We start from the raw sequence: 12,176 nt of genomic DNA on the forward strand, positions 1-12,176 counted from the left end.
AGAGGGCACCAGATCTCACTACAGATGGTTGTGAGCCACCATGTGGGTGCTGGGAATTGAACTTAGGACCTCTGGAAGAGCAGCCAGTGCTCTTAACCTCTGAGCCATCTCTCCAGCCCCCAAATGAGTGAACTTTAGAGGGCTGGGGAAGAGAAGATAAGATGCCCCCGTCTCTCTCTCTCTCTCTCTCTCTCTCTCTCTCTCTCTGTGTGTGTGTGTGTGTGTGTGTGTGTGTGTGTGTGTGTGTGTGTGTGTTATGTGTAAAACATTATTAATTTAGCCCAGTACTTGAAGTGTTCATGAAAAACTCAACAAAAGCTTTTAGGAGAATTGTCATTAGTTTCAGACCATTCTGGGCTACGTAGCAGATTTTGTCTGAAACAAAACAAATCAACAGGGGCTGGAGAGGTGGCTCAGCAGTTAAGAGCATTGGCTGCTTTTACAGAGAACTGGAGTTCAATTCTCAGCACCCACATGGTGACTTGCAACCATTTATAACTCAAATTCTAGGGGATCTGATGCCTCTTCTGGCTTCCATGGGTACCAGGCACGTACCTGGTGCGCAGGCAGACCTGCAGGCAGACCACCCATCCACACAGTAAAGCTAAAGAAAAAGCAACACTCACCACAGAGAACATGAACATCTGGAAGGGCAAGTCTGAGCTTCGGTGGGTAGATGAACTCACCTAGTGAAATGAGGTTGCTGTAATTCTCCAACATTACATCCCGGTACAGATTCCTGTGGGACTGGTACAAGCATGTCCACTCCTCTCGAGAGAAGTAAATGACCACATCTTTGAACTTCAAGCCCTGAAATCACACACAAGCATGACTGTGAAGTTAAGACAAAAATCTTAAGCTAACAGAAAGGGCAGTGGAGAAGATGACTCCCTGGAAAGCCTGGCTGGACCCTCCCTATGAACAGGTCAAGGTGGGGCACAGGTACTCACAGCGGCTCTGAGCATACCTGATTCTTGGACTTCAAATAGAGTCCTTGTAAGTGGTGCTTCTCAGCTGAACGGAACTGTCCATGCAAGTGCACAGCACCCTCTAGTCACTGTCTCCATTCTCCTCCGCAGACGTGTGAGTGTGTGTGTTTTAACTTTGTGTGTGTGTATGTGAGTGTGTGTGTGTGAGTGTGTGAGTGTGTATGTGTGTGTCTGTCAAACCTTTCAGTATCGTAACTCCTTTTTCTAACTCCTCACTCTTCTAAACCCAGGTGTAATTCTGACCTTTGACTGTTGACCCACTGTGCTCCCTATCTGCCTCTTCTCTGCACCTACAAAAATCTTATGTCTATATCTGTACATCTAAAATAGTCTCACTATGAACCTCCTATCTCTGACCTAACTGGACAGCTCCCGTCTCTTCCTTTCCTTCCAAAGAACTATGCCATGCACGCCCTCCATCCAGTGCCCCTGTGCCCAGTCTCTGCGCTGTGGAAACTCAAGTGTGATATAAAAGGGTTTCTACAGTGGGCAAACTAAAACTGGTGATAAACTACTGGAGGGTCTCCACTCCAACCTGCCCCAACAGCTGCAGGAAATGAACTTCGTAATCAGGGCATCCTTTTTGGAAGACCTCACACAAACACAGCCCAAGAAAGAGTTCAAAAAGGAAAGGACACATCCATTGCCATAGGTAAGCAAATACAACAAAGAAACACAAGATTATGAGACAACAAGCCACCACAGCAGGCCCTGACCCCAACTCCCGGGTAACAGAAGCTAAAATAGGGAGAGAGCAGAAATAGAGTCTTCCTTTTCAAACCACGACAAGAAAAGGGGATCATTGTTGTCAGCTGTGTGCCCACGAGTGTCCCAACCGGGTGCCAATGGATGTGGTGGAGCTGGAAACAGAGCCAGGAGGTGGATCTCTCTGAGTTTGGGCCATCCTGGTCTACAAAGTAAGTTCCAGGCCAGTCAAGGCTGCACAGTAAAACCCTGTTTCACAACAAACCAATACATGAGTCACACAGAGAGCCATGGGTAAACTATATGGATCACACAATAAAACCAAAGGTCATGAGTCTGGGGAAGGGACATATATAGAGAAGGGGTGTTGTCTAGCATGGGAGGAAGATAGGAGAGGGTCAGGAGAGAGTTATCAGAATGCATTCTATACCAGTATGAATTGTCAAAGGAACAATGTCAACAAAGAAAAAGGGGGGGCTGGAGAGATGGCTCAGCAGTTGAAATCACTGACTTTCTTCCAGAGGATGCAGGTTCAATTCCCAGCACCCACATGGCAGCCCATAATCATCTGTAACTCCAGTCAGTCTCTGGGGACTCCACCATCCTCTTCTAGCTTCCATGGGTATCAGGCATACACGCAGTGTAAAGACATACATACAGACAAAATACCCACACATAAAATCAAAATGAATAAAAAAATGTAATTCACCATACAAATATGACCTTAAGAATGGGGAGGATGTTGAGACATGCAATGGCACTCAGGAACTCCCTGCAGCTAAGGTTACTGGCCCAAGGCCAGGCCAGCAAGACCAGTCAATGCTCCAACAGGCAGCACTGATTGGAAAGGGGGAAGGAAAAGGGGGAGGATGAGGGGGGGAAAGGGGGGGAGGGGGAGGAGGGGGAAGGAGGAGGAAAAGGGGAAGGGGGAGGGGGAGGAGGGGGAGGAGGGGGAGGAGGGGGAGGAGGAGGGGGAGGAGGGGAGGGGAAGGAGGGGGGAGGGTGACATGAAGGCATGAACTGGGAAGGGGACATAGGGCTATCTGGAAGACGGGGGAAGTTGAGGATGCATGTGATCAATGTACTTCCTATGTGTGAAACTGTCAAAGGAGAAACAGATACCCGACTTAAGAAAAGAATACGTAACAGTCACAGATGTCTCACAGGGTGGCGACGAGGATTAAATAAGATCACTTTTGGGAAGAACCTCAAACTACCGTGACCCCCGAGTAAGTCCCTAAGTCGGTTGTTTCTGTCAGCGCCATCTGCACTGAAAACAGAAACACAGGGCCAGTCACATACACAGACAAACCGAGTGTCTTCTGGAAAAACGAGTGGAAGAGGCCAGGCCGACAGCACAGGCTCTACAGTTTTAAGCCAGAAGGTCACTACACTGACTCTAGAACGGACAAGAAAGGGATGAGACCGAGACAACCTCAGATTCCCTGCTAAATCACCAGGCTCACCAGCACGACCCTGTTCCATACGAATAAAGCCTGGGAAACGCAAGTTCTGGCCAACAGACGGTTTGTACACAGCGGATGCCCTAGGATGGTTTGAGAAAAGTGCTCCACAAACATGGCTTCTTCTTCTCCAAATCACTGAGGGCTCTAGAGGAGACTCCTGAATCACAGCAGCATTTACGCCAAGAAGCTTTTCACGACAAAAGTGGCATTTGTGGCTTACCTTGGCCATGTCTTTAGATCCAAAACTCTTCTTTCCTTCTCTTCGGGCTTCTTAGAGAAAGAAAAGGGAAATGGTTAAGAAACTATGTACTGTGCACACTCCTGCACCGTCTCCCATCCCCAGCACTGAAGAGGACCAAAGAGGCCCACACCCTACCATCTTCTCTCATCCTTACTTAGTGAAAAGGAGACCTCAGGACCCAAATTAGAGTGCTGAGCTGGAGTCTCAAAGGTAAGTTTGTTCTTCCTTAAGAAAAACACCGGGCGGTGGTGGTGCACGCCTTCAATCTCAGCACTTGGGAGGCAGAGGCAGGCAGATCTTTGAGTTTGAGGCCAGCTTGGTCTACATAGAGAAACTCTGCCTCAAAAAACCAAAACCAAAACCAAAACAAAACAAAACAAAAAGAAAAACAAACAAACCCAGAAAAGAAAAAGCTGCCTGCAGCCACCATGTTAACTAGTCCGATCTCATCCATTGCAGAAGGTGAGCAGGGCCTGCCTAGTTAGTACTCTGATGAGGGCAAACCTTACTCCACTGTCTTCAGCCCAAGCCTGTCTCTAAACACGAGTGAACTGCTGCCCTTTGTCCTGGGCACCTACAGAACAGAGAAGCGGGGATTCCAGGGGTTCTAGGACTCCTAGCACCCTCAAGCCTAGCGCTAGCCTGAGGGGAACAGCATTCACAACACTGGAGAACTGAGTGGGTTTGTTCAAGGAGTGAGTAACGGTGGCCGTGGTCCTTGCTGCTGGGATTCAAAAACATACCAGGGACTACCAAGGTAGAGGTGACTCAGACCCCATCCAGTGTAGACCAAGTCTGTAGAGAGTGCATGCCCTGGGGCACTGCTGGCATTGGGCATCACAGAGTGTCCCACATACACATCTACTAATGATCGTAAGAGCAAGAAAAAGCAAAATGCAGCAACCAGTCCCAAGAAGAGAGGCTCTTGCCCATCAGAGTTCCTCTTGCCCCCTCTATTGATAGGCTTCACATCACACTCGCCGTTAAGAGGCCAATTACATTTCATACCAAGGATTAATGGCTCAATTTTCAATCCATAGGCAATAAGTTGTAATTGGCAGCTTATCCCTCTGGCTACTCAGTTCCTATATGCCGTCTGTCATAACCAACAAGAGGATAAGCGTATATTAAATCCTATTAGCCAGGCCTGAGAACAGCCATGTCTGATAAAAGCATTCCATCTGACACATATGTACACTCCTTATGACAACACTACTCTAGCTACATAGCAATTTGCAGATACAAATGAGAAGATGCGCACAATCCTAACAGTTGGCTATAAATAGTAATTGGCTAATTAGTGGCTATACTAATTACTTTTCAATTTAGTTACACAACACTGAATATTCTTTTACCTAAAGAGTAAGTTTTAGCTGGGTGTGCAGCACACACCTTTAATTCCAGAACTTGGGAGGCAGAGGCAAGAGGATCTCCGTGAGTTAAAGGCCAACCTGGTTTACAGAGTGAGATCCAGAACAGCACAGAGAAACCCTGTCTCAAAAAACCACCCACCCAAAAAGTTATAAAGCTAGCTTCTAAAAATTTGAATATATATAAACCATGGGTAATATATAAACACCTGTAACAAGATAAAATGTAGAGTTATCAGCAGCCTTTATGTTTGTAATTGGATATAAGTTATACTTGATGCCTGTAGCTCCCTCATTCACCAATGAATCTGTACCACTTTATTAATAATCTTGAACACTCTGGGGTACTCAGGACATTAATATTTACAAGCAGGGCGATCTAAACCTTCATTTCAAATCTGACTTTCACTGCTCCCATACCCCCACTAAGGAGCACACACAGACAAGCCAGAGAGCCTCTGAGCTCTACAGCCCTACTGCCCCATGCAACAGCAATCCAGTTTCCCATGGGAATCAGAGTTAGTCATTTCAACTACTAAGTTCATCTGTGTTTCTGCTAATTCTCTTTCTTTTTAATCCCACCTGTAACCTGAGTTCTGTGAGCCACCCGAGGAAAGTAATTGAGTCCAAGGAAAGGTTATGCGAATCTTAAATTATAGCCAGCTGATCAAAAATTAAATGCCACTGGGTCTTGGAAAAAGGCTTCTAAAGTGGAGAAAGTGTCAGAATTGACTTTTATTAGAGAATACCTAAGTTGTGTTTGACACAGCAAATTGTATGGACATAGACAATCCTCTTTCACATCTATTAGTGACATCAGTTATCCCATGGGACAAGCTTTATTGTCTACTGCATTATCTACTGTCAATCACTTCTTGGGTAAACCTTAATGTAATATATTTGGATATAAAGATCAGACAGGCTCAGACTTTTCATATTATAATGAACACTAATGGTTTATTCTTCATCTTCAATATTGGTTTCTTGAAGGAACTCCCACACATTGTAGAACACCAGGAAACCTTAGAAAGTTACTATATATAACATGTCTTAAAGTATTTCGGGGACTTGAGAGATGGCGCAGCTGTTAAGAGAACTGACTGCTCTTCCAGAGGACCTGGGTTCAAATCCCAGGACCCACATGTCAGCTCACAACTGTCTCTAACTCCAACATCTGACACCCTCACACAGACATACATGCAGACAAGACACCGATGCACATAAAACTAACAACAACAGGAGAGGCTGGAAGGACCGATCAGCATTAAGAGCACTGGCTGCTCTTCCAGAGGATGCAAGTTTGGTTCCCAGCACCCACACGACAGCTTACAGTTGCCTATAACTCCAGTTTTAAGGGATCTGAGACCCTCTTCTGATCTCTGTGGTCTCCTGAACACATGTGGTACACATACATACACCCACGAGCGCTCATGTGTACACATGTACACACACAATAAGAAGTAACACTCCAAAGCTGGGTGTAACCCCAGTACATGGGCGGCTGAGACACAAGTTCAAGGCCAGCCTAGCTTATACAGTGTGACCCTGTGCCCCCAAATCAAAACAAAAAAGAAAAAAGAAAAAGGAAAAAAGAAAAGCTGACATGTTGCGAACATTCAGAAGCTAGGATGTCTGTGTGTGACCAGGGCCTCTCCAGGGTACAATGTATCATCAGCCTGGACTCTCCTCAGAACCCTTGCAATGCTGCTGTCTGTCCTCTCTGAGCCTTAGTGACCTTTTATTGTTTTCTATAAAGACAGAGTTTCTCTGTGTAGCTCTGGCTGTCCCAGAACTTAATATGTAGAGCAGGCTGGCCTCCAACTCAGAGATCTGCCTGTCTCCGCCTCCCGAATGCTGGGATTAAAGGTGTACACCACCACTGCCAGATCTTCTGGAAGCTAGGTTGAGAGTGGACTTTTCTGAAAATCCCAGTACTGGGTCAGAATCTATTGCCTTTAATCTGAGGTGTTATGGGTTGCAGTAAAATATTATAAGAACTCAGCTGGTTATGGCAAAGCTACTACCTGAAGGGATGAAGGAATTCCTTCAGAGGAAGCCAAATGCCAAGGAGCATTTGGTGTTACTTGGCTTGTTATATGTCAGCTGTCTTCTGTTAGGAAAATCATGTGTGCCTTCATAGCTTTCCCAATTGATTTTTTTCCCAAGAACTGCTAACAGTGTGGACTGATCACTCTCTGGACATATACATTCTAGGTATTTAGAGAACAACCAAGACTTCCTTCCCTCAGGCCCATCTGTTTTTTCTCCTTTTAGCACTGGAATATATCTCCCTTAGCCTCTTTCAAGGACTGACAGAAATAACAGCCCAGACCACCACATGCTAGTCTCCTGATTTAAGGTAAATTCCACAAGGAGACACCACCTAAGTCAGGTGGACCTTAAGTAATAGCTCTACACGATTTAGCTCGGACCCTCCTTTCTTACAGCCTTACTAACTTTATAGACCCCTAACTTCTTACCTAACCACTTCTTGGAATATAGACTGAGCACATAAATTCCCTTTTGACATACTAACTGACGTTAGCTCTCAGCTGACCTCCCTTAACCACTCCACTTTCAGGTCTTAACAGAAAGCCTGACACTCACTGCCTGAGGAAACTCCTACCTGCCTTTATGACCTTGCAGGAATTCAGGCCTGGTGACTGGCTGGAAGGGAGGATTGTGATTGTTTGGGTTTATAACTGTAAAGCTAGAGACTGAGGAGGGAATTACGGCAAGTGGACTAAAGAGCTTGGTGTACTTAGATTCTTTTCCAGAAAATAGTTCTTGTTCGTAGTTTCTCTTCTGAGCCCCTGGGAAGTATATTATTAAGGCTGGTCCTTTTAATAATATACAAGACTGAGGTCACTTATTCCCTTTACTCCAGCTGGCCAGCAGCTGCCCCTGTCCCGAGCACCTTCCTTTCCAGTCCCAGCTGCTTGGTGACGGCGGGTCTTCTTTCTTTGGGGACCCTCCCTCTCAGTTTCCCTTTCCTTGGCCAACTGAGTAGGAGTAAACACTGGCTGCCCAGTCAGTGCCCGCCTCCCAAAATGCTTAGGAACCAGCCTTGGCTTCTCGACAAGAAACCCACTGCAACTCTACCTGCAAGTCCCCCTGGCCAGACTAAGAGATTACACAAGTACCACGTTCTCGTCCATCAAAACTGCCCATCCATACGCATATGGTCCTGTGACAACAGAACTCCATCCGTCTGCATCTCCTTGGCTGTCCTGCAATGGCTGACAGGTTGCAAGAACAGAGGTTCCACACATCTACATGCCATTTTTTAGCTGCAAGTAGACAGGGTGACTCACTGTCCATTACAATAATTTAAATGATCTATGGTCTCGACTCTTGAGGGGAAAATGTTAGGTATTAGCAGGCTTGGAGGCCATTGAGGAAGGACCCTTTCTTAAGAGCACCCTTCTCCTCTAGGATTTCCCACACTACAACTGTCCCAAGACTCCCCTGATGAGGATGTCACCTCAGGAGAGAACTACTAAAATCCTAAGTCCCCTTTCACCTGGCTAATTAAAAAACAAACAAACAAACAAAACAAAACAAAACTCAAGAATGTTACCTATGTGCACACCAGTGTCTAAAGGTCCTGTATTAACTTGTTTTTCTAGATTCTTGTTCTTCCGTACCTCCAGGAACAGCCCGCCTGAAAGCATTTACTATGGACTACCCATCAAATATGTGGCATAGAACCTTCCCCTTCCTCTGAGACCTGTAAAAAGGGTCAGCCACTCTGCCACATGGGGCTGAACTCTCCTCAAAGCCCACACCATGTTGCTGTTCGTCTGTTCTGCCAAACCAGTAGTAACTTTTAATAAATCTCATACCTAAAAAGAAAAGAACAGTGCATTGTGAATCATGAGGGACACTTCTAAAACAGGGAACCAATCACTACACAGCCCTTGCCAAGCTCTGTAACAGAGACTATACTGGGAATACTTCACTAAATGGCTTTCTGCTGCTCGAAGTTGTTATATTTAGTGGGAGCAGAAGCAGCAGCTGCGTAGTTACATGGGAACAGGCATCAGTTATGCTCCAGAAGCAGCTGCTGAGCTCACCGTGGGTTTGGCAGACACTCTGCCCAAAGCCTAGTGCAGCTGGCACCCATCTGTTATTTGCTGATGGAGTCATCAGTCAAAATTACACTGTGACTTGAATTTCCATAGCTTGGCAAGCTAAGGAAAAAAAAAAAAAAAAGAAAGAAACTATATTAAGATGGAATTAATAGCACTGAAAATTAAGACTTTTCATAAATACATGTCTCATATTACCCAGCCAATTTTACCTCAGTATTCATCTCCCCAGGAGAAATGAAGACCCTTATCTTTATGAGGTCTTGTGCACACATCAATGTATGCTTGCTTGCTTTTTGCTAGCCCCCAAACTGGACGCTGCCCAAGTCTTCCTGGGCAACTGATGGGGTAAGCTAGCTGTGGGAACATTGCTAATAAAAAGAAGCTACAGAGACATTAATGTGGCCACTAACAGGGCAGAGTCCCAGCAACAGGATGCTCTAGAATATGAGCATTAATCCATGAAGACGGAAGTGGGAACTGGTGATTCTGGATGGGGAAATGGAGTATTTGGAGAGGAGGAGCAGAGGACACAGTGGGGAGCTGCATTAATACTCCACTTTCTCTTCTTCATAGGCCTCTGTATAAATTTATCAAGACATAGACTTAAGACTTAATACTTCATGTAAAATGTTTTCATTTTTTAAAAAGAAAAATCTTAGTTTGAAAAGAAATAAAGACTTTTCAGAGACCAGGGTTGGTAAAGAACAAAGAGAAGGAATACCAGGCAAACAGCCTGACACGTAGACTACTTCAGACCGAAAGTACAGAGTAGCTAATACTGCCTTCTAGTCGGTGTGTACAAAGCGTGGAAGTTGTCACCCTCCTAACAAGTAAAACCCTATGTAAGTCAAGAGGTAGAATCTTTGTGAGTTTGAGGCTAGCCTGGTTTACAGAGTGAGTTTCAGGATAGCCAGGATGACACGGAGAAACTCTGTCTCGAAAAACCAAATCCAAACCAAACCAAAAACCTATTTAAAAAGCCGACATTCTCTCAGATCCATGAGAACAGTGAGGTTAAACTATCCTCCCAATTCTGAGACACAGGCAGACAGGAGAGTCACAACTGACTGGAGCAGACACAGAGGACAAGTGATGGCGTAGAAAAGACCCAGACTGTAGCCGAGGAGCCCCAGTAGAGTCACTGTGCAACTCTGAGAGTCAGTCCTGGTCTTGGGGGAAATGCCCCTGCCCCACCATGAGCTCCTTTTTTTTTGGGTGAAAAATAAAGTGGGTTTTATTTAAAATATAAAGGGAAGGGGGCTGTATCCATTTTGGCTAATGAAGTTGGCCTCAAGAGTTTTAACAGGACTTTAATGCCATCACACAGACTGGCATGCCAACGGCACTCTGAATGCTAAATTCAAGAGAGAACAGATTGCTCAGTTGGGAAGCTGAAACACTATACTGAGCAGTCCCTCCCTTTCTCTACAAATCCCTGGGTCAGTACCCCAGCTGCCTTTGGCAGCTAGTCTCAGAAGAGAAGGTCTGGGGGACTGGAAAAGGAAAGCGCAAACCAACAGACGTAACTGATGGAGGCAGCTGCCACCGTGGCAGACCAGACTAGCCTGATGTCGTCTTTCTTCAGACGTGCCCTGACATCTTCCACAGACTGTGGTCATTACATTCTTGAGCAAATGTGCCGAAGACTCAGGATGGAGACGCCTGGACAGCAAGCAGACAGGAGGTGCTTGGTGTCAGCTCCTAAGGGGTGGGTACAAACGACTGAGGCTAAACATGGAGAAGATGGAAAGCCCATGACCTGAGGCCAGTAGAGAAGAGGAGGACCATGACCAGTACAGGCCGTTTCCTCCTCTCCCCCACAGCCATTAGCGGCAGCACTTGTCACCGTCCCTGTGACAACACATGCAGTCTTTTCTCCATTGGCTGCTCAGCGTGGCTTATTTGCCTGCTGTCCAGCTCAGCAGCACACACAGAACAGAAATGGGTAGCACTGAGGAATAATAAAGTATATTTATTACAGATGTGTTCCCTCTTTCCAAAATGTCTGCCCTACCCCGAGCATCAACCCAAGCCTGTCTAACTTTAGGAGTGGCTGGTGTACAGAAGGAAACACCAGAAGTGGGAACAAGGTGTGTGGGGACAGGCCTTTTCCAGGCGGAGGGCTCAGGAGCTTGTCTGCTCTCTAGCTGCTGCCTCACCAGGTTCTTAGCAGAGATCAGAGAAATTCTCCACTGTGCATCTCACAGGAAGTGGGGAAAGCCACCCTCTGAAAGACACCCAGAGCACTCTGTTCTTCACAAAACCAGCCCCAGAAGCCTTAAGCAAGAGCTTAACCTCGTGGGGTTTCATTATCACTAACTAGCCTGGGGATGGGGGTTCACTGTAGTCACTCCATTCTACCTACTGGGTAAAAACTACATGGGAAGTAGTTCACAGTCCAGAGCACCAGTTCACTGAATGACTGAGATCAGACACACAACGGTTTCCTCCCATCAAGTTCTAGAACAGGGGACACTCACTGTAAAGAGGGAAAGTAACTTCAGAATGGAGACGCGAGGACAAGATCCCAGAGTCTCCCAGGACTCGGCTGCTTCCCTCCACCTCCACCTATCACACCACTATAGGTCTGCTTGAGTTACTTTTGCCAAGAGACGCCCAGTTTTCAACAACAACAACAACAACAACAACAACAACAACAACAACACATTGCAAGGTACAGTAAAAACAAAACACCAGAGTTTGGAGTAACAGAGCAAGGACAAAAACCTGATTCAGGTACGACAAGAACATTGTAGTTAAAACAGAAAGGATTTAAAACAGAGTAGCATGCTAAAGGCTTAGTGGATAAATTTAAAAAAAAAAAGAAAAAAAAGAAAAAAAAAGCAAGAAAAAAGTGGGCAATGTAATCTGAAAGATGAAAACTCTAAATAAAAATAAAGCAGAAACACCACAGGTCAGAACCACTGCAAAAGAAACAAAGGATGTCTGTGGAGCTTGAGTATGTTTCAATACAAACTTCTAAAACAAATCAAGGGCTGAAAAACAACGAAAAGAAAATCTAACTACAGAAAAAAGTATAAAAGCCTTAAAATAGGAGGAGATACAGAATCAATGATTATTAACTTTGAAAACAGCACAAGGCCCAGAAACATTCACTAATAAATTCTGTCAAACAAGGAAGAAACTAGTTTCTTAACTCATTCTGGAAGGCCATTCCTAGAACAAAAGGATAATTACCACAAGAAAACAACCAACCACAGACTAACATCTCTCTGAACACAAGTGCAAAAATCCTGAACAAAATATTAGCAAATCAAAGTCTAACAGGATAGAAGAATTATATACCACAA

At 45.3% G+C, this 12,176-nt stretch overlaps 1 protein-coding gene across 3 annotated transcripts in view; it reads right to left on the reverse strand.

The window, feature by feature from the left end:
• Positions 1 to 12,176, reverse strand: part of Znf568 (zinc finger protein 568) — a 60,258-nt gene that overhangs the window by 11,830 nt on the left and 36,252 nt on the right. For 2 of the 3 annotated variants that reach the window (XM_036177514.1, XM_036177437.1), the window contains exons 7-8: positions 3,381 to 3,430; positions 687 to 810 (exon numbers count right to left, since the gene is read on the reverse strand). In XM_036177514.1, the coding sequence (XP_036033407.1) occupies positions 687 to 810; positions 3,381 to 3,430 (174 nt within the window). The remainder of the gene's footprint in view (positions 1 to 686; positions 811 to 3,380; positions 3,431 to 12,176) is intronic. The other variant, XM_036177560.1, reaches the window with a different exon arrangement.

Source organism: Onychomys torridus, chromosome 1 (assembly GCF_903995425.1).
Source record: "Onychomys torridus chromosome 1, mOncTor1.1, whole genome shotgun sequence".
NCBI lineage: Eukaryota > Metazoa > Chordata > Mammalia > Rodentia > Cricetidae > Onychomys > Onychomys torridus.